Raw genomic sequence first — 22,971 nt, 5'->3', positions numbered from 1 at the left:
AGTGGGGGAATATATGTATAAGATTACCACCATGTTGTATAGCGCAAAAATAAATGTACTTCATTGCATGAAATCCCTATTATATATGATGTGTGAAATATGAAAATACAGTAGAATTCATTCGGTAATGTGTACAGAATATGAGAAACAATGGGAAGAGTGTCGCGTGACTGAGCACCAACCTCGAAGGCAAAAGATTTGCGAGTGAGAACTTCTGATTAGAGCAGACCGTAAGGCATGGGAAAAAATCCTCTTTGGCCTCCGGAGTGCTGGGACTCAAGTCTTCATTGTATAAGTGTCGCATCAACTCCAAGCGCTGTCTACAAGTCAATATATATACCCAGATTAGTGGCTGTTCATAGTCATTGGTTATAATTATTTGTTCACAGCAGTTGAAAATTTTAGCGCGATTGTCATGTGACTAATTTGCTACAACAAATTAATTATAAATTCTGGACGCATATTACTACTGGCAAATGTGTGTACCGTGGGTATGGTTCATGAGCCTTTTCAAAAAATAGCCAAGAGTTCGATTTATAAATTATAGAGGGCTACATCATAAAACAATAGATATTAGTACCAAATTGATAATTGATTTCATTTAAAATAAGATAATTAATTTGTACATCGTGAACTACATATTCGTGAACAACTGACTCACTATCGGGCTATGAACTGCCACCTTGGCAATAATTTCTGGCAAAGGCTCTTTTTACATAGTAGCCTTTGCATTTAGCATTCGTATTTTTTAGCGCTATAATAATAAATTCGGCCTGACATCGAACGTGAAGCTGTATGCATTATAGTGATGAAAAGGAATACCTCCCATTACAATGAATTTGCCCTGACCTTTGCCTTCGCACTGTCCTGAATTTGCTTTGATCCATTCAAACCGCAAAAATTTCAAAAACCATAAATACTGTAAAGTATTTTCAATGCATAACCACAGTTTCATGGGAACTCCTTGCGCGGAGTTGAACACAGGAGTTGAAAGATTCGAATAGTAAAAGATGGCGATCCTCAGTATCGATGCTGTTTCTAATGTGATGACTGAAGTCAGAAAAAGTCAGCATAACTATTAGTATTGCCTTCTCTCACTATTTAAGTCTCAACTCCTTGCATGTATATGTATACGTGACAATGCTAAATACCTGATGGACTGAGAGATAAAAAAAAAATTGCACGGAGCAAAGAGGCATGGAGCACCCGGTAGCTTCATATACTTTGGCCTTTGACCGAGGAGTTACTTTGTTTACTTCCAGACTTGAATGATAGTTATGTGATATTCTGTCACACAAGTTCAGAATCATATCATTCAGAAAGTAGGGTCGCGAACCCTACAATGGCAATATAAACGAATCGGGGTAGTACTCTTTCAAATCTCGATCTGCTATCATCAGCGCTCGATCTCGCAGAAACCTCTACAGTGAGGGTACAACATTTCAGTGGCTGTTCAGTAAACGGCTGTTTTGGAATTTTGTTTTTTAATAATTTAGCCCAATTTTGTTTCACGTATTTACAAAAAAACCGATCGCTAACAATCGTCCCGAGTGGATTATCCATAAGCTACTAACGAACTATAAACGATTACACATACATTATATTGGATTTGCTGAAAATTTACGGTAGCGAGGGGCTAACTACACAAAATTTATTAGGAGATTTTGTTTTCGTAATTATTAACGCACAATGGATCAACAAACGTCGGGATCAGCACTACAACCATCTAAATGAGCGGCTAAGTATATGGAGCTGCACGCGGTTTATCTCTAAAGTCTATGTACACAACAAAGAGCGATGAGAGGATGTACGATACCATTGAATGTACATTCTGCGTCAACTACTAATTATTTGCCTCAAAGCTTTGGTTGACATACCTTGTTTATGTCAGTATGAGGTTTCCCATATTTTTTATTCATCTTTGTGATTAATTTTTCTAGTAATATTGTTTACCACAGAATTGAATACCCAGAAACAGGAAAAATATTTGTTTACCAACCTTAGCTTATCAAGTGTCCAATAATGTGTTGCACCATTTTTGGTATCTTGGACCTCAACAGCCACAATAGTCCGAGGGAATGGCCTCTCATCATCATCTTCATCTTCTAGTACTGGTAACAAATCGACTGGCAATGGTGAATACAAAGTGTCCGTCAAAAGAGTAAACTGGAACTGAACCTGGAAAATGCAAGACACCCATTCGAAATCGTTTTTGTCAATTTGATAAGATAATAATGTAGCATTGTTCTAAGAAGCTTCAAAAGTCAAGATGCACTCATGGTTTTGATTGAGTATTGGAGGAAAATAACAGACCTTTTTCTTAAGCTCTACAGAAATGGCGTTAGCTTCCTTGAGGAAAATAGCGTTGCCCCACAGATCATCTCGGAGACTGGTAAACTGATGATATTTCCATTTACGAAATGCCCAAGCTGCTAGCTGGAATTCGCGCTCACTCCAGTTGCTCTCTGCGTCAAATAAGGGGTTGACTGAAATGCAAGCCATCACCAGGCAACACAGTCAGAAAAGCCAAGCGTTAGGTATTTCCCAAAGACATTGTTTAAGGAGTTAAGCAACACTTTGATGCAGTTGATTCGTTTCTTCGACCACTGAACTTAAAGTAGCTAAATTTATTGTCTGGTAATTTTGATATTTTATGATATGTATATTTTTAGCATAAAGGCTGAATCTGGTTAAATACGCCACAAATTTCTTTTCAAATTCAAGTTCGACTACAAATACATTGCATACCACTTGGATATTTAAACAGTATTGATTGATTAGCAATGCGCCATTATAGTAATAAATGAGAAGAAAGTCAATATGCGTGGACATTGGTTTATAAAATTTCACGGACACTTTAATTACACGCAATAACTATGGTGAAAGTAAATTGCAGATGGAACACTCGGTAATTCTGGTTCCAGTACCATAGCTGACAAATCGCTTTCAAGGTTTGATTTTTTTAAATTCGAACACATTTGTGATATACATACCAGCATAAGTAACAGGAGCAGGGATTAAATCATGCTTCATACAAATGAGGCGAGAAATTAGTTGAAAGATAGTCAAAAACGATTACTGTTGGTAAATGGGGAATAACTAGTAGTCATGCAGAACACATAATGGCAGCAAAAAAGTTAGTTCATTAGCAAACTTTGAGTTGAAATTATGATACAAAGTAATTTACACGCTTGGGTGTTGATCGCTGAACATTGCTCTGTTTGTTCATATGTTCATATATTGTTTCCATATAGTAGTCACAGGCGAAAAGATGGGAACATTTTCGTTACTTGGTATTGTAATCGATTGATCGGTGATTTGCCGTGGTTATCGCAAGATTAAAAATACCAATGAATTTATGCTCACCGAATATATCTTCTTCAATATTGTTGAAATCTTCTGGAGTATAACTACTGTACATAGACATTGTCATGCTCTGCTCTTCAACTTGCTTCTGGAGAGCATCAATTCGTGCTTCATAATTCTGTCGAAGGAACAACTTTATAACATAACTATTCCATAAGACGTGTATATGTTACTGTGAAACACCGAAATCTGGAGAATGTCGACTTTCCCCGGTGAATGTCAACATTCACATAGTCGTTCAGTGTATGTCCGAAATATTCGCTAAATACCCTTATTTCTGACTTACGCCGGTAAATGTTGACATTCACCATGCAGAGCATATCTTTTATTGTCGACACACACCGGAGAGGGTCCGAATGTACAACAATGTAATGAAATATTCGATCTTTTACCGATGTATTTGGTATCTGTTGACGTTCACCGGTAAAAGTCGCCTTTCTCTAATTCCGGTCATTCACGGTAACATATATATTAATATGTCCGCAAAAACACTTGTTTCGAGCTGAACGTAATTCATCGAATTGTAAGTGCAACTCAGTATTGCAAAAAAGAAGTCCATCACCTTTCTCTGTTCTTCGAAGAGTTGATCTGCTTCTTCTTTTTCCTTGCGGAATTGTTCTTCAAGAACGAGTAGCCTTTTTTCCATTTCAGCTTTCAAATCAATACCCTGTTTCTCCAATAATTCAATTTGTGCGAAATTCCAATCAACTGTCTCTCCGTTACCAGGTGTCTCAGCAGGTGAACTCTTCTCGCGACGCTCTCGCACTGTAGATAGATATTTAAACATGGATTAGAGATACAGAAAAAAAATGGTAGTGAGACATGTATTCGCGAACTGAGTACCTTGATCAGGGTGATTGAATCTGAACACATGGTTCTTTCCCAAGATTACTCGGGATCCAGTCTTTAAAATAATACGTTCTTCGATTTCCCGACCATTGACGTAAATCAGAGCACCTTTTTTGGGTATTAGCGTGATGATGCCCTCATGATTTTCAAATGCGCAATGTTCACTTAGAATATATGGACCACAAAGTTGTATGTCTTGCGGAATATTAGCTTCAGCGGAACCAATCCTGGTGAACCCATCTTTTATATAATAAATAAGACACTCGGACATAAAGGGATCTTCATTGAGGTTTACTAAATGCGGTGTCTTTTTTGGTGAGAATACACCAACAGTCATGCCATCTTCTTTTACAGCTACACCCATCTCAGCAAACACTGCTTCTCTTTGTAGGCGTATTGATTCCGTTCGCTTCAGCTTGTCTTCCCAAGTTTCGTTCAATTCTGTTATTCAGAAGTTAAGTACAAGTAATATTACCACCTCGATTAACAAACATTACCAACAAATAACGGGATCATAAGAATTGGAGCATACCAGCAATAAGTTTCTCACTCGCTTGCAACTGGTCAACAGCTTCCTCAGCAAGAGTAGATGCAGGATGCGATGGAACCCGTTGTCTAGTTTCTTTGACGTCATCGTCTCGTTTGATAGTTCTTATGGTCTGCTCATCTCCTGAGCACAAAAACGATTTTATGAAACTGATAATAATATGCATAATAACGTATAGTTGGTGTTATTACTGAGTGAAAAGGTGGTATCAACTTCTATTTCACTGAAGGTAAACTACATTGTACTTATTGTAATTATCAATTGTACTTATGCGTACAATTTACAACTCATTGGTAGTATGGCCAATGCAGGAGCTCCACATGTCTAGGTGTCTTGTTTTTGTAATTTTTTAGAAACAGAATATATAATTTCTCTATGATCTGCATGCTACAGGTTTCCCTCATAAATCATTGAGATGTTCAGAGATTCAAAGGTGGTCAAATCCAGTTCAATGGATAAAAATTTCTCAGATAATCTCTACAACTGCTGAAGCCTTGAGGATCCTACAAACATGTTTAGTATACATATTTCACTTTCCGGGTAATGATACTTTCTATCCGTTATGGTTGATTAGAGAATTGATACCACCAATTACAGAACATTGAAAGCCTATAAGGGCAATTTCAAACCGAGGACTCCATGCACATAAAATAGAAATATTCTTAAGATGTGACTCTTCATATCAGTGCCTACCAGGTATCTTTAATGACATCTGATTTTAGCACCCGGTGTGAAACCTCCACGCACTAACCAATTCATTTGGTACAGTGCAAAAAATATCTGCCATGCAGCCATGTTTTAGTGGGAAGAAAGCCAATTGATCTCAATGTTATATAATGGGACAAAAGGTAGACACTTATACTTGGTATTAGACAGAAGTGGGATCAAGCTGAAGCAAATGCAAAATTGGCGATGAATTCCAAATGTAACATACCATGTATCTTACAGTTCGATTTTTAATTTCCTTTAATCACAATTGTTAATCATTTTCAAATTTTTCAAAAGTTGTTTTCCGTGCCAATGAAAGGTATCCCTTATTATTCAAGTTACAAACGAATCATAGCGACACAGTATTGAAAAATGAGATTTTAAAATCAGATCTTAGTTTTTTTTTTAAACAGTTGAATTCTGGTATATTCAATACCAGAATACAGTTGAACTTTATGTTGCCATTATAACTATTGAGATTTATCAAAGTCCAGGTTTATTTTACACCTTTCAAAAGTATGTGCGACTTAAATTATAATAACAAGGTGGCACTGCTCGTCACTGAAAAACGATCAGTGTCACTAAATCATTACATTGCAAACATCTTGCGGGAACGTGCGACAAATAGTGTCGTACAGTTTAAGACGGGCTACACGGGGTATGTTGCTATCGAAACTCTATCAATAAAATTTTTACAGCTTCAATCTTGGGAATTGGATGAACTGAAATTTTTTGTACGAACAGCTGTAAAAATGCAGCCGAAGCAGAATCAGTACACGAGAATGTAGCTTGGCCGTGAAAGCTGACTCAGGTGAAAGGTGTTCGGATGTGGTTAGTGAGTTACTTACTAGATTCTTTCTTTTCATAAGTGACTTTGCCATCTGGCCCTACGTTGAGCACAAAAGGGACAAACAAAATAATACTATGTTATGGCGTGCCTACCTCTTGAAGGGATTATTTGAGATTTTGATCTTAATTATGATACAGCTATTTTAAAGCCTCAATTGGAAGCAAATATATCAGTGATTGAACTAAATAATTGAGGCTGGCTACACAACAATGGCACTGATCAATCCACTCTCATGGCAAATGAGTACTTGCCTATTTGGCAGTAACAGAACATTATTTTATAATTCTATATTCATCATTTCATCTTGATGTTCATAGTTAATACCCACTCAGCACTAAAATGTTTTTAAAATCCTTGAAACAAACAAATACATCACCGGTAGAATATTTTCTTAAATACAACTTGATTAATTATGTATCTACAAGATTTCTCGTACTTGCACACACAGCCGAAATGTACCTGTCATTACATTGATAAAAAACAGGGGTTTCGTCAATTAAAAGAATTTACTGCAGTCTCGGTTGGAGCTCCATTAAATTATCACGAAAACACTCTGCAAAACACATTTCCTTGGTCTGTACGTGCTAAAAATGTGAATGTACAGCATGTTTGCAAGACTGTCGTCATTCTATGCCTGTCACAGTTACTATGGCAGAGTTATATGACGGCAAATTCACATTGAAATTGAGAATTTGCAACATAGTGCTGTAAAGGTAACCACAAATGCTTGCCTCCAACGTTTTCTGTTCCGAGATACTTTTCGAAATTTCAGACGATTTTACAACCTGACCCACTGTCCACTAGCAACGTTACTTTTCGGCTGCCCACCAGCGCTCAGACCGTTTGTGTGAGATTTACATTTTGGAAACCTCGACGTTCCGCCCCAATTTAAATAGATGTTGTTTTTACGCGTTAATAGGGTGACAACTATTTCTGCGATTTCATTTGTTTTCAATATTGTTCACAGATATTTTCATTTTTTAATTTTTTTATACTTCTAATTTTTTAAGTGACATCTGGAAAAACGTTGATCCAATGAGAATCCAAACCATTTTACCCAGTTGCACATTTCCTCACTGTGTACGATCGCATGATAAGCGTTATCTATATTCGGATTCATGAAAATCCAATGCACAGACTTTCGTTTGGAAAGTGCGGAAAAAATTTTCACAATTCTCAAAATTTGCTTGCTGTTTGTCAGAATTGTTTCAAAGATTTTTGATTTTTTATAACCGAGGAGAATTTTTATTTTACGACTAAAAGGATTCCCAGCTTATAATTGTTCTAAACTTTTTGTTTGTTTTCCTCGTGTAAAATGTATTTTGTTAAATTTCAAATCATACAAACTCGACCGCTTCGCTTGTATACATATACATATGTATAACATGTTTACATGCATTACATACATACAGCCTGATATTTCACATGCGTTTTTTAAAAGAATTTCCAAAATATTGCACCAAATGTTTGTGAACAGATAAAATCGACCGTTTAAAATACATTCTGAAAATATTTCGCACAAATAACTCAGACGATGGTTTCAAAAGTCTCACAAAACTTGAGGTTTATACTTTATATCTTTCCAAGACAATAAAAGATTTGAAGGATTTGAAAATTTTCGAAGTGTTTTAGAAGTATTTCGTGTTGAGTGAGTAGGAAAGATACGTGGAAATGCCTCGCGTAATACTAGCATATTTTGGCCTTTGCCGAAAAAACTTTCACCCACATAGGCCACTAATTCATAATGAGGCTTACGAACGGGCGTGAACGGTACGTATCTTACAATTAGTTTTCTCTCCGTACATCAGCTCCAATAAAGTGATTTTTGAGACTATGATAAGTGTTGCACCCTGTCATAGGTTTGTACGATCTTCACTTCCAATTGAATAATTATATTAGTAGTAACGGGTATATTTACACTAGATGGCTGAAATTTTTCCGAATAAGAGAACTGTTGAATTACCTTCTTGTACGTCGATGCCTTCTTGTTTCAGAAGTTCCCGTAGTTTCTGAATTTCTTCTTTCAGTTCTCTGATGAGCTTAGCATTAGCATCCTCATTGACAACAGCTTTGCATACGATCTGTTTCGCCCTGTCCGCATATCTGTGATACAAGAATCAGAGAAATTCAAAAACATTATCTTCTCTGTGCAAATTTTGATTATAAGTTTGCCTTACTAGCTCAACTTAAGAGTGTATGAAAAGTTATTAAATAAATCACGAAAGTTGATACGTCATTGAATATTCTAAGGAGGCAACCTTTTAGAGTGGACATTTCCTCTTACCTTAATGTGGAGAGGGTTTCGTCGTAATTGATATCAGCTGGACTGACAGCGGCGATCATTGCAGTTTTAGAATTGCCACCAAGATTTTCACGCAATAACCAGGTTAAAACCGAATCTCTGTATGGAATGAAGTCTGCTTTCTTCTTTTTCTTTGTTGCCTGAAATGTAATTACGTTCACGCGTGTGGTGATTCATCAACGAATTAAATACCAATTGTAAAATCAATGAACATCTGTTTATTGTTAGATACTCATTTGAATTATAGGAGAGACTTACCGCCTTCAGATCCACGTTGAAAGGATTGAAAGTCGAGTAAATTCGATTAGTTTCAGAAAATATATTCAACATTTAAAGATAAAAGAATACTGTGGCTTAGAATATAAATCCAGGATTTATTTTCCAATCATAGCAAAGAGCCTACTACACTCGCAGAGATTCCAAATTCACTTTGAATCAATGCAAAAATCTGTATCTACAAAAGCCATTTTCCAAGAACACAAATGAACGAAATAGCATCGTTAGAAACGTTTTTCAATATGATCGACCTTCAAGTACTCACGATTTCAGCTAATGCGCTGATGACTTTCCCCAGAGTAGTCAAACTTTTATTGATATTGGCACCTTCTTTGAGCCTGGTACCTTTTGCACCTGTAGAATCTGCCCTTTCAGAACCAGCCAAGTCCACCAACGAGATCTTGCTGACTTTTTCCGTCACTAAATCCGTTGTACTATCATGCCTCTGTTGTGTGAAAAATATTGTGAAAACTGCGTGAGATCTGCTCGATGTCTCGTTCATGTTTGTGGCCGCAACGGTCCTGTGAAACGATGTAAATTTTGACGTGTATACAGCAAGTCCCACACACGGGTATAATTAGTGGGCTGGTAATATAATACAATATTATAATCGATATATTTCACTAACCTTGCTTTGTTTCCCTCGTCAATAAGATCGTGAATATCTTGATACGACATGACCGCTAGCTTGGATAAGTCTTCGACATACGGACCAAGAAGAGGATGTTCTCTTACTCGTAAATTTCCCTTATTTTTGGGATTCAGCAGATCACGTACTCGTTCGCAATATATTTCCATGTAGCTCACCTCGACGGAATATTTGAGCTCGTCGCTAGAATTTCTACTAATTTTTCTAAACAGATCATCACATATCTGTGGAATAATTCCTTCTTGACCTTCCTCCTGTTTTCCCATCATTGTATAGGATTTGCCCGCTCCGGTTTGTCCGTAAGCGAAAATACATACGTTGTATCCTGAAGGAATCAAGTCAGATGTGGTATGTATGGGATATCCATACGAGTGCGTGCGTCTAAAAAACTTACGAAATAAAACGTGCGAATCGATAACATTATATTCTTACCTTCAAACGCATGCTGCAACATTTCCTCCCCGATATCTTTGTACACCATGATTTGTGAAGAATAATTATCATCGTTAGGCTGTAAGTCGAATAATATCGAATAATAGCTATTAGACGATTGAAACGAAGATATTAGATACAACGACTCAATTTAAACTGACCGGTGCATTCAAAATCCAACATTATTTAGTACTCACGTCCATGGAGAAATACGAGTAGTCATAGTTGAAGCTTTTGACAGCGTCTTTGGTTCCAGGTGGTGCTTTCGGGTTGACGATAGCTGTAGAGTCAAATGAAGCAACAATATCAAAAGAGAATATCAATTTGTGCAGCGCTAAAATATCTACATACAGCAAATTCTTTCGCGATTACCAACGAATCATACGCTGGACTCGTGTCACCCATTAAGAATCTTGTGTAACAACTAATCAGCCGATCGTCGAAGATGTTCGATTGCTAAAGAACCTCAATTTCCCCTACCGTTCATTATCGATGATTGAAATGTGACGGTGGACTGTGATAATTTGATTACCCTTAACTGTACATAGGTATACATGATAAAGCTAGGATTCTGCTCGAACCAAAAATAGGTCTAAGGACCCTCGTTGAATTCTACAGCTCTTTCCAAATTTAAATACATAAAATTTAGTCGAGCGTGAGCCAAAACTAGGTGCGAAATCACATAAACAATATGAAAGGCCCCGGGTATATCAGAGGCATCGCAGGCAAATTACGTAAGTTGGTCAGCGTTCACTCAACGAAAATAATACATTATTTATAGTATTATTATACATTACTTTCTGTTCTCTCTCGGTAGGGCTTTTACTTTTATCGCTGTGATTCTTGCCTCATTCACCAGCTCATTCTATGTATCTAACAATAAATGTAAGATCTATAGGGATGGGTTCGAAGCGAATCGAAATATACAGAGGAAAACAGTATCGTACGCTGATTGTGAGTGGCGGACGCATTGACTATACAAATTGTGATTTAATAGTTATAGAAAACACTGCCGATCAAATCGGCGTCCTGTAATTAGATCTGATAACGAAATTATGTTCATAACTGATTATTTTAGCTTAAACTTATAACGTAACTATATATACCGGCATGTGTGCCGATACTCTATTAACACATATAGTACAAAAAAAGATTCCAAAATATTGCAAGTTGTATCTCGATAAACGAATCATAGTCTTTGAATAATAACTCAATGATCGGTATGGGATTGTACGAGACGATTATATTAATATTTCAAGATCGTCGACAATCTAGTGGAAAATGACGATATTGACGGTCATGATATTAGGGTGATTCCAGGAAACCTAATCAACGGAGAGAGATAGCCTGTAATGTTTAAAGTTTACCCATCGGAGCTGAGCTGTTGAGAAAATTTAGCTCGGATTTCATACGTAAGGTTGCTTGAAGAGCTGATATAACTTGTACCAAAGAATATTCGTAAAACCTGAGCTCCTATAGATATAGATTCGGACCATATTCGCTATCTCTGTCCGTTGGGGCCATCCATCCTAAATTATCCGAAATTCTCTATTTCCTATTCGAGTGCGTATACTTTGCGTCAACATTATGTACAGAACGATACCCACGTATGACAGCATATTAGAGAATTGTTTCGGAGCGATACGTGCATTTGCTTCTTTGCAGCTGCGTACCGACAATGAGATATGGATTGTGCGAATAGGCCCTCAAAGTAGAAGAAAAACACAGAAAAGAATAACGTCGAATAAATAAATGGATAAATAAATAAATAAGCTTAAAAATAAAATGATCGATACTCGACATGGAAGCATCAACTGAGGGAAGCAAGGAAACGGGTATTGATCTTGGTGGGTTTATGTAGTAGCATAGATATATGGTAGTAGCTATAGTAGCAGAGGTGATGGTTGCCTATAGTTCCGCGGAGTACGAGTTCCATTTCCGCGAACATCAAGTTAACAACGGATATTGTTCGATATATATGTATATATAATCGAACACGATCCGGTGCTTGCAGGCTATCTAGTTGCGAATGATAACGGATTATGACTCACATCGTTTCGTTGCTTTATATATTTCGATCAGTTCATCAAGTATAAGAGAAATTGGTACCGGTTGAACGATGGATTTTATAGAGACTAAAACTACATCGAAATAACCATATCACCTGATGACATAGGTGTCATAGGCAGAGCCAAAACGCGACGAATATAAGCTGGAATCAAAAGGGGTGAGGAAGGGAGGGAGAAATACCAATAGAAGAGAATATACATATGTACACAGCTACTCCCACAATCAGCGGCCGTGGCGACGTTGGCCTCGTATTGATCTTGCATGAGCTGCTCGAGATGCTGCCCGTATTTATGTCTTTCTATCCTTTCGCGTCTCTGCACGGTACTACCCTCTCCCAACAAAGTAACATATATTCGCAAGAGCAGAATACATTTCCGTTGAAAGGAAAAACCTCGTTCAACTCTGAACCGAAAAGGTATAGCTTCATCGAAGGTACGGAATTATTGTTTCATTTTATACCTTCAACGACTGTATGTGTGTACGTATGTACATTATACGTGGAGTTGACGCAAATCAATCGACAGAGTAATTTTCAATATATTATAGGTATACGTTACCGATAAAATATTGGAGACGGGGAACTATAAAAGTGCAAAGTATTTATCGGGAACTCAAGAGTTTCGGTAGAAAATGATGTTCGGGTGAAAAGATGACTGAATAGAAAATAAAAACTTTTCAAAATCGAACATGCAGATTGCAAGAAACAGAAATTTTAGGAAAAATATCAATTTTTAACCAAGGTTGAAAATTCATTTGACGCCGGTCTCTTCTACCGGAATAAGACTCGACCGTATACATTTTTTTTCAAGTCGTTGCTTCGAAAAAGTCCACGTTATGTTATATAACAAACTCACAATTAAATATTTGCAGTATGCAATTTTCTCGAGTTCTATACGATTATATGATAGATTTTGTTCGTCCCGAGGAGTCTACTCTGGATGTGCACAAATATGTATGTATGTATACCTACACGAGAGTAATTGCTACATTATACAAAGAAAAGGTAAAAATAAAAAACGAGATATAGAGAAATGAATGAACAAAATAGAAGAATGTCTTCCACATCATCTCGATCCCTGGCTCTGAATCACGTTTGCCTAAATTGAAAAATGTAACGGAACAATCGAATATAACTGACGTAACATCAGGACGGAGAACGTATTTACATACGTATTATCGATAACGAAGGACGAATAGAGAAAAAATCCCCAAGTCCTGATAAATCATAGCGATTATCACGAACGTCGAATTTCCGAATTACTATATACACCCATATACTGTGTATACATAGTACCGCTAATCCTATCATCCATGGACGTTCTGTACCTTTATGCATAATTCTTGTTCCATTTCTCTCGCCGTTAATATTGTAATAATATTTTTCAATGGAATTATAACTTACACGTTGTATTGCCAACCATGTCAATGATACATTGAGCTTCGCGGGACAATTCACGATTATTGAAGGGTCTCACCCGCACCGCCACCTTCACCGACGACATTTTATGGCCTTTTCGAGTTACCTTCTATGCGGGTATCCCTTGAGGTTTTTCTGAAACATTTTGGAATAATTGCTTTAGATAGATATGACAACGTGATTCTTACACATGTGTATGTAGAATATACATATAGAATAGAAAGAGCGGCGACCTATAATTATCTCTCTATACGCTGTAATAACGGCGAAAAACCTTGCAACACCATGGACAATGACGATAGTTTTCGGTGAAACGCCGGGCATAAAGTTGGCACAATCGCTCAAGGAGGAGCCCCTATGATATAATATGTAAATGAATAAATGACGAACATCCGACTATCTTCTCAACGAAGCAAATGAATGAAATATAAGTATTTCATCGCCTGATTCATTATTCCAGAATGTTGATACACGCTCGATATAATTATGATGGAGACAGATATGGCGTATAGAAATACCGTTGCAATCGTAATTGCAAGCGCTTTTGGTGCCCCGGCGAAGCGGTATCATTCGTGATCCATTCGCGCGTATGCGAAATTATAGTTGTCGATGTTCTTCGCGATAGGATTATATAAAATCGAGAATCACTGCTTTTCTTGCGTTGCAGTTCGAATTAATTATTACTATGATTTGGCTCCGAATGATTGTCTCTAAATTATATCCAACAAATCACCTTCAGTTGTTTGCGTTAACCTTCAAGGTAGTTGAATCATAAATTAGTTTGTTACATTGACACCTCCTTATCGGGAAACGTTGTTATTCACGCTATGGTTGTACGGATGGTTCGATCGAACCATCGAAATCAGGCATTGCAGCTTTGTGTCGCTGCAGCTAAAAAATTGTGATTTCTCTACGAATGCTACAAGTATACATACACATACAAGTAATAGGTACTGTAATACTGTAACGGCTTTGGCCAGAAGTATTAGAGATGCAGCCAGATTTTTAATTTTGCTTGGAGGAACCGCTGCCGTCATGAGGGCCGAAGGGGGTCCGAACAAATATTCATTTCAGTTGATGGCAATGTCGCCTTATTATGCTATTATACATACGTATGTATATACATATATGTATGTATATCTATGTATATGCGTTCTATCGAACTCACACCGATCCCGTGATATCGATAATTCTATAAGGTGGCTGATAGCTTTGGCCAAGGCTATAACTGTTAGAACGAACGAGCGAACGATGTACATATGTATAGGTAACCCTGTATTTCCGAAGATTCATCAAAACTGTAATATAATTTTTAATTGTAAGTTTTAATTAACCACAAGTGCTCCATTCGATCTCATATTGATATTACTTCACAGAGATGGTAACAAGAATTTTCGCATTTCACAATTAATCGATTTTTATCTCTGAACATAGCTAGGGTGGTATAGCATTTTTGAAAACTTTTCTCGCTACGAGAAGAAGTGATTTTGTCGCGTCAAAGATTATTTGGAATTCGAAGTGAAATAAAATTACAGATATTTATGAATATTTGCACTTATTATAGGCAAAGAATTATTTCCAACGCGACCAAAGAGCACAAAAACATAAAATAGGTTCATCGATCATATATTACAGGTGATATATCAAATATGAATTATGGGAATCTAAAGTTGTTAATACCCACCTGAAACGATTAGATTTTACCAGGATCCTGAATTAGGAAAAAAAAATTGTATTGTTTTTTAGGATTCCCCTCAATTTGAAGGTACATACATATGTATATTGTATATACGTAATATATACATATATGTATAACCGATACACGTAGCGCGTACACGTGAGTGTTTATCATAATGTGTTTATCATAATGCATCGCCGGTATTCTAACAACGTGGTATTTTTATAACAAGTCCGTTTAACCGAAGTGTTCGTTACGAGTAAAACATTAGTAGGGCCATTCGGAGGGCCATTCCAATACGCGCTCAGTCCAGCATTGTCGGGTAATCGCAAAACTTTCGAATACTTCGGAATAAGCGAGGCATGCAGGATTTGTATTACATGGTCTTGATGAGATCCTATAATCAGGCGAATATATATTTCTGAAGATTTGTATCGATTGGGCGGAATTCGGATGACCCCGATGAGGGCCCCATCAGGAAATTACCATCAGGTAAAGTCTGATTCGTACCTGATGAGGTTCACCCAGACCTTACCTAACTGGTACACGATATCTCGTGGGCATAGGCAACACCTATACATACACCTACTTATATACATGTGTATAGGGAAACATAACGCACCACGGCAATGAGTATGGGGGCAAGACACCAAATTCCGTACTACCTGGCATGTCATGCGCCCCAATCTCGGGATGACGAGATCGCCGATCGCTAACACTGCCCCAAGAGATTTAGGGAACAAAACAATAAGTTGTTCAAGACGAGTTTTTCTTTCGAATTGCAATATAAGTGGTTTGTGTACCTATTCGATATATATATATATATATATATATATACACCTAAGATGCGATAAATCTTCCAACATTTTGATATCCGATAGTGGATTCGTTCAATATATTTGAAGATGCAAAAACTTAAGTGACTATTGTTATATCGATATGAGGTGGGTGCAGTATCTTGATCAGTTCAATATTCCAACATATGTTCAATATATAAATGTGTAGCAGTAACCGGCATGGCTGGAATATAAATATTGACGGATAGGTACACAAACAAACCACTTATACTGCAATAAGGTGAATTCAACGCGAGATTCAACGTTTGTTGATACTTGGTGCGGTTCTTGGAGAAAGGGTTTCACGTGCGAGCAGCAAAAATTTCAGCAATTCATTGATACATCATGGAAAATCAATGGACGCGACAACGCACGGTGATTCACTGGACTGTGAATATTTATATGCGATTCATATGGGTGGAATGAATTAGGGTTGAAACAGTGTTAAGTCGGGTGTGAGTAGGCGGGGGGTGGGGGCAGTGAGCACGGTCGTCTGCTATGACTGTGACGTCACTTCAAGGATAAACAATTACACGGGTTTATCATAAGAGGCGTGACGCACGTTCGTTGCAATATTTGACAGCTAATTTATCGATCACCCATTATCTTCAGGCGTGACGATTTACGAAAACTCGAAATAAATATACTTATTATTCGTAGTTGTCTATAGCCTCGTGATATATTTCTGAGATACGATCCACATGTGGCAAAATATTAACTGCATATAGGTACGTCGTTTTTTGGGAGTCCGAAGCTGCTGTGGTGCCCAAATTTTCATGCGGAGACGATATATCGTGTGATTACGATGCGATACCTGGTGGTAGTAAATCTAATTTTAAGATAAGAAAACCCTCCTCAAATAATCCCAACCGCGAGATATTCGCCTCCCCGGAGGAAGCGAGAGCCTCTGAATAATGGACCTACTCGAATATAGTCGACTGTGGATCGATTTGGAAGAAATTCTCAAGGACACTCACCGATGTCGAATTGCCAACAGTTAAAAATTCTCACCGTTCTGTTGGTGATAACTCCTTTATACCTTTTCACTTAAAAAAATAATCACAAATTGCACGATATATCAAATGTTTTGTAAGCTAAACCGCAGTACCGAGCCACAACCGCAGACATTATTGTATCCCGTCCACACTATACAAAGGTCTCCCGGCGTCAGGATGCGAGCTTTCGAGTGACTACTACGTCACCAACGGTGAGCTTTCGGCTTAGAAACGGTGATACGGTCGGTGCGCATACGCATACGCAAACCCCTCCAATCGTCACGTGACTGGTCTATAGTAGGTCACTTTTCTGGGAGAAGTCTCCAATGGGAGGGTTCTTCTTTACTAAAATCAATAGTGAGGGTGGCCCGTGACGTCACACGGTAAACGAGACCGGCCAATGCGGAGCGTGCGGCGACGGTCAATTTCTTTGAAGCAATCAATAAAGAAACCAGTCCCACCGTAGCTGGTTGTGGAGGCGTAGCGTAGACGGGGTAGAATTCGAATGGTGGATCGTACGAGTAAAATGAAGGATAATAGAAATCACCCCGAGTATGCCTCAGCGTCCTGGTATATCTTATTGTTAGTCGGTAAAGTGTGTTGCCCTTGCAGTAATTGTTACGATAATATATATACAGTTGCACCGGGATGTACGCTGTTCGCGGACATAACTAATGATATCCCTCCATACCTGCGCTGCTGTATTCTCGCAGTTTCGAAGGATTCGTTACAGCCTAATAGTCACACGCATCGGATGAACGATCATCGTTGCGAAATTGCCTATCGGTTCTCGAACGAGCTTCTTGATCGAGGTGTCAGATTATCACTCACAATCAAACGAATTCAACACTCTTCGCCTTGTTCAAAAGAAACCTGCGGGTACAGTAGACGGTACTTTAAAGACGTATACGCGACCGCCCTTGACACGGGGTAAACCAGAAGCACTCGCCTTATATTTTTAACGCTGTTACATGATATGTATGCGTATACCTAATATATAGGTATGTATAATATGTATATCAGCCCACAATGTGACCACTAACTCTAATTTCGACGAATCTGTACAATTTCGGACCTCTACACGTATATTATCCAAAAAGTAGTTTTTCATGGAATATCGGTCTGTCCATCCATGACGGTAAAATCCCGCGATGATCTCGCGGAAGCTGCGGGCTTGACGCAGAAATTTGAAATTTTCAGGATCATTCGTATCGAACAGATGGGAATGAAACTAATTCGTATATAAGACGATGAAAAGTTATACCGCAGAAATAATGATACTCTTTTTACACCTTATTCCAGAAATGACTCCTCATTTACCCTGAGGACATGTCATCAGCGATGTAAGTATGGGTATTGCTTGCATGCCTATCCCTTCATCTGACAAATCGTGATATACATATTTAGACATTACCTAGAGAGAATAAGTGATGGATCCCAAATATTGTAATAAGTACACGAATAGCTATCATTAGGTCGAAAAAAAGGACGAAGAGAAGCCGCCATTTCCCAATTCAATTTTCCAGATCCGACGGTGCAGCAATATTATTAGAGGTGGATTTATAGGGCAAGAATAGATTCGATAAAATGGATAATACGTAGAACCTCGATTATCCGGGTGCGGATCTACCGTGCTGCGGTTTAACCGTACCGAGCTTTCGGAATTATATGTACATACGTATGAATCTTATAATTTTTCAAGGGAATCACGCGTTATGCGCGCAAGCGTATACATATATGTAGAGGTACGACATATGTATGTATTTAAAAATGATCGGCAATCGTTATAACAAGAGCGCAAAAATCTCGTTACGAACTGCCAATTCTGATTATCCGTGGTTCTCAATTATCTGTCGAGTATTCGGTCCCTTCGACCCTGGATAATCGAGGTTTTACGTACAAATTTCGCGGGTGTCGCACAGTTAGGTACAGTTGCATACGTACGTACGTACGTATATTCGTGAGTAGGAGTTGGTTTTGACTTGAAAGAGAATGGGAAGCACCGTAAATCGATGGTGTCTGGCGCACCGTGCACGGCAATCCCTTGCATCGCCCTCTATGCCCTTCGCGACCTCGTCTCCTACTCCATACCTTTGCGATTTCGCTAGTTTCACCGTCCCCACCTTTTTCCTATTCCTATATTGGAGTGTATACATATGTATGTATAAATTCTCGCTAGCATATAGACATGGCTCGCGCCGCCGCCCTGGCAACGCACAACGTGAGTCATCAGAACCCCACAGCTACGATCTTTGTGACGAACCCCCTATTCCTCACTTGCAAATGTGCAGGGCCTCTCAACTCTAATCTACCTGCAATTCTCAATTCCTCCGCTCTTCAGACTCTGAGCAATTCAAATCACGATTCATATACATGCACATATTCCCGTAATGGCAGGAGCGAGATGGAAATTGCACGTATACTACACACATACGTGTATACAGACGAATGCTTGCGTAATGTGACCTCATTGACACAGAAAACGGTACGGTGTACCTTCGATGTTAAATTTTCTGGAGACGCTTGACTATTAAAATAATCAAATAATCATAAAGGGAAATAATCATACCTATAGTACCCAACGAAAAGAGTAGTTGAGCAAGAAAGTCTATACGGGGTCTCATACTCACAAATGTTTAGTTCTCTAAATTCTAAAACTGATAGAAAAATTACAATGATTTTATGGCCATGAAATAATATCAATCGCTTTGATTTGCAGTTGACCCATAATTCTTTTTCTCACGATGGGTGAGAGCGACGTTTTTTATGATTGTGCTCGGAGTTTGGCCTCAATAATAATCGAAATGAACAACTGCAGGTCCACAGTTGAGGATGATGCATTCAACGTAAATTTTTCTCAATTTCGGTGGATACCGCTATATACTATAATGACGAACGGATATCCTGCTCTTCGTCGTCATCGTGGAGATATTCAAGAAAATACACCCGTATTAAAGTAAACACCAACTATGGCATATCCAGCTTGACAGCTGAACAATGACTGCGACCTGAATGACTACGACCAAATTCTTACGTACACTACAGTCAACGAATTCAGGACCGAATTCGTTGCTGCAGCATAACGGCATTCCATAGCAGGAATGAGCTGATTTATCTTTTTACTCATAGATTTGGGGAAAGAGGTAAACGCTAATTCTCAATGGCGACACTGACATCGGATCCGCTTCATCGTGTTGCTAAATATTCGTAACTCAATTCCTATAAGCCTCCGTGATGACACTGCAATAGAATAACATAGTAGTCACACTGTGTCATATTAACCCAGCCAAGTTCAAATGGTTGCTGCGTGAATACTTTCAGTCGGGTCGCGATTGAAAAAATACTAGAAAATACTTTGAACATTGTTGAGAACATGTATCAAAAGTCGGTATGTAAAAATTTCAATTACAATACGTTGGAGAAAAAAATCTCATATGTATTGGTAAACTTGTAAAAAAATACACCGATACAAAAATTGGTATGGGTAAAATTTACTCATGGTGAATATGGAGAGTTAATACTCGTTTTAACGATTTCGTAAAACATATCGCGTATTGGTAATAAATAATTATGAACGTGAACATTTTCAGTAAAAGCTTATGCTGATACCATAAATCCTGTTCATTGTTCCATGTCGGATGTTGTTCGTCACAAACAAGCGCATTGCGTAGGGCTCTGCATAGAACGATAGAAAAATCGCTAAAGTTAACTAGGTTTGCTATAATAATATTCCGATCTTTTCGAATGAAGGAAAATGGAGATAAACAAGGGCGTGCTGTGCCGATGCCATGTTACGTATATTCAAATAAATTATGTGCCAGTTTGTCAATCGACGGTTGACAGTGAGCGTACGTCGTTCATTCAACGCAAAAATTGTTCACAAAGAGATTACTGCGAACATGACATGTATGATTCATTATACCATTATTATACCATCATCAAGAGACTAATTATGTTGAAATTTTTTTCGATCATAACACCGTAATTATCTCTGGGAAAGATTAAAGTAACCTCTGACTCACCGGATAGGCCGAGGAATATCCGAAAACAGCTGACGATGAGGTCGCGGAGCCCTGTCAATGGCAACGGCAACGGTTCAGGGCTCCGGCATTCCTTCGTTCATGCACGCCATCGATTATCGCTGACAACGAGTCGATATCTTTCGTGGTTTCTGCAGCGAACGATTCCATAACAACCATGTAAATTATTATCATATTACCGTTCGATCATAACCAATAGTTATGCTACCCGAGATTTTTTATTCAGTAGACTTTTGACTATAAAAAAAAATTATACTCGTAATCTTCTGTTCAGACAATTTGTAAGCACATGTTATTGTGAGAAGCATTGAAGAATGGATGTTTGTACAATAAGATGCGTATTATTTGTCATCTTCCAATATTTCCAGGGATACAAATTTTTTTTTCAAATTTTCACAATGACAAGAACTGGACATCTTTCATAATTCTAGTTCCGAAAGGCTAACATTGATTAAGAGAGCTGAATGCTGAGATTTCACTTACGTCTGGAAGAATTTGAAGATGGCAAATCTAACGCACACCCGATACACGATTCCGAATTGATATAATATCGTATACGTATAAAGAATCAGTAATACAAGCTCACATGTATTGAGCGCCATGTAATGTTTGTCTACAAGTACGACCGTAGACCTGATTTTAATATTTACTTTAACACCATTATTTATGTTGCCTGGGTTCATGTACGCTCAGAATATGTTTCTTGGAGATACTATGAAATTACACGGTTGCATAATTTAAACTCCCGCTGCTTTTTTGAAACGGTCATTTATGTCGTTCCAATTTGCGATATCAAATATTGCTTTGACGTATTCTGGCCTGAGATTTTTATACTGTAGATAATAGGCATGTTCCCAAACATCAATACCAAAAAGTGGAATGAGACCAGTTGTCGCTTGCAGAGGATCTTGGTTCGCACATGTGGCAATCTCTAGTCTTTTATCCCTTGTGTTGTAGCCAAGCCAACCCCAGCCAGAACCTTGTACAGCTACAGTAGCCTCTGACAAACGCTTTTTCAGTTCCTCTAAGCTCAAAAAGTCCGTCTTAATTTGCTTCAGAAGCGCACCTGAATAACAAATGTTCAAAATATATAACTGATGATGAATCGAGTTGAAAGTGAACGAACCAATTCCAGAAGCACCTAACAGAAAATTTACCATCTGGTTGTCCACCGTTCGGTGACAAGTTGTTCCAAAATATCGAATGATTGACATGCCCACCACCATTGAATTTTATTGCAGGAGCTAGGGTAATTTGGGCACCAACATCACATTTGTTCACAGCTTCTTCGAGTTTCTCCTCAGCAATATTTAAATTATTAACATAGGTAGCATGATGTTTGCTATGATGGAGCTCCATAATTTTGGCAGAGATTATCGGCTCCAATGCTCTATAGTCGTAGGGCAGCTCGGGCAGGGTATGCTTATTTCTTGCAATGACATTCCTGGTGTATCTATACACGTTCCTAAGAAAATCCAAGTTACTAATGACAAGAAGAATAACATTACCTATCTGGGTGGAAATGTTTTTAAAATTACATAACAATGTACTCCGATTATAGATATGTATACGGAAAACATGCAACAATCAAGTAATTGAAGTGAATTGTCCTCTTAATTCATCATAGGTTAACAATTATATAACTGTGAATTAATTTGTCAGAGCATACAAACAAATGAAAACTCACAAGGCCCCTGATCCAAAAGCATGTCTCATCGTCGACATATTCAAACAGAATTTGACGAATTCTCTAACTCTCGATAAATCAGTGACAACGAATTCAGTCAGTGACCTGCCAAATGCCGGGTTCGCCACCGTTCGTTGAGAATACGTCGAATACCAACACTGATGCAAAATATTTACGCAAGCTTTATTCAACAAAGTCACCTTGGACACGAAACGGTGGAAATATCGCGGGGGTTACATGTATGTATCAGTGAAGTCGCGGGTATAACG

General features: G+C 38.1%; 2 protein-coding genes and 1 long non-coding RNA gene across 12 annotated transcripts in view; 1 reads left to right on the top strand and 2 right to left on the bottom strand.

Annotated features, from left to right (window-relative positions):
- Positions 1 to 17,181, bottom strand: part of LOC105687492 (kinesin-like protein unc-104) — a 28,181-nt gene extending 11,000 nt beyond the window's left edge. For 2 of the 10 annotated variants that reach the window (XM_020853200.2, XM_020853205.2), the window contains exons 1-17: positions 16,958 to 17,181; positions 13,452 to 13,601; positions 10,177 to 10,259; positions 9,980 to 10,058; positions 9,527 to 9,872; positions 9,164 to 9,419; positions 8,881 to 8,883; positions 8,605 to 8,762; positions 8,284 to 8,423; positions 6,319 to 6,357; positions 4,748 to 4,885; positions 4,210 to 4,656; positions 3,929 to 4,131; positions 3,367 to 3,484; positions 2,314 to 2,486; positions 2,000 to 2,178; positions 183 to 320 (exon numbers count right to left, since the gene is read on the bottom strand). In XM_020853200.2, the coding sequence (XP_020708859.2) occupies positions 183 to 320; positions 2,000 to 2,178; positions 2,314 to 2,486; positions 3,367 to 3,484; positions 3,929 to 4,131; positions 4,210 to 4,656; positions 4,748 to 4,885; positions 6,319 to 6,357; positions 8,284 to 8,423; positions 8,605 to 8,762; positions 8,881 to 8,883; positions 9,164 to 9,419; positions 9,527 to 9,872; positions 9,980 to 10,058; positions 10,177 to 10,259; positions 13,452 to 13,551 (2,600 nt within the window). In that variant the 5' untranslated portion in view covers positions 13,552 to 13,601; positions 16,958 to 17,181. The remainder of the gene's footprint in view (positions 1 to 182; positions 321 to 1,999; positions 2,179 to 2,313; positions 2,487 to 3,366; positions 3,485 to 3,928; positions 4,132 to 4,209; positions 4,657 to 4,747; positions 4,886 to 6,318; positions 6,358 to 8,283; positions 8,424 to 8,604; positions 8,763 to 8,880; positions 8,884 to 9,163; positions 9,420 to 9,526; positions 9,873 to 9,979; positions 10,059 to 10,176; positions 10,260 to 13,451; positions 13,602 to 16,957) is intronic. The other 8 variants (XM_020853208.2, XM_020853206.2, XM_012403166.3 and 5 more) reach the window with 8 other exon arrangements.
- Positions 17,182 to 17,211: 30 nt separating this feature from the next.
- LOC125500753 lies at positions 17,212 to 21,147 on the top strand. Its single transcript, XR_007278214.1, has 2 exons — positions 17,212 to 17,976; positions 18,278 to 21,147. It is a non-coding gene; the product is annotated as an uncharacterized LOC125500753 (long non-coding RNA).
- A 395-nt stretch (positions 21,148 to 21,542) lies between these two features.
- LOC105687496 (superoxide dismutase [Mn], mitochondrial) lies at positions 21,543 to 22,877 on the bottom strand. Its single transcript, XM_012403181.4, has 3 exons — positions 22,703 to 22,877; positions 22,173 to 22,480; positions 21,543 to 22,081 (listed from the first exon to the last, which is right to left on the bottom strand). The coding sequence occupies exons 1-3, from the start codon at positions 22,738 to 22,740 to the stop codon at positions 21,753 to 21,755; spliced, it is 675 nt and encodes a 224-aa protein (XP_012258604.2). The 5' UTR covers positions 22,741 to 22,877; the 3' UTR covers positions 21,543 to 21,752.
- Between the last annotated feature and the right edge of the window lie 94 nt (positions 22,878 to 22,971).

This window comes from Athalia rosae, chromosome 4 (assembly GCF_917208135.1).
Source record: "Athalia rosae chromosome 4, iyAthRosa1.1, whole genome shotgun sequence".
NCBI classification, from domain to species: domain Eukaryota; kingdom Metazoa; phylum Arthropoda; class Insecta; order Hymenoptera; family Athaliidae; genus Athalia; species Athalia rosae.
Note: the sequence above shows the minus strand (reverse complement) of the source record. Positions and strands in the feature narration are given on the sequence as shown.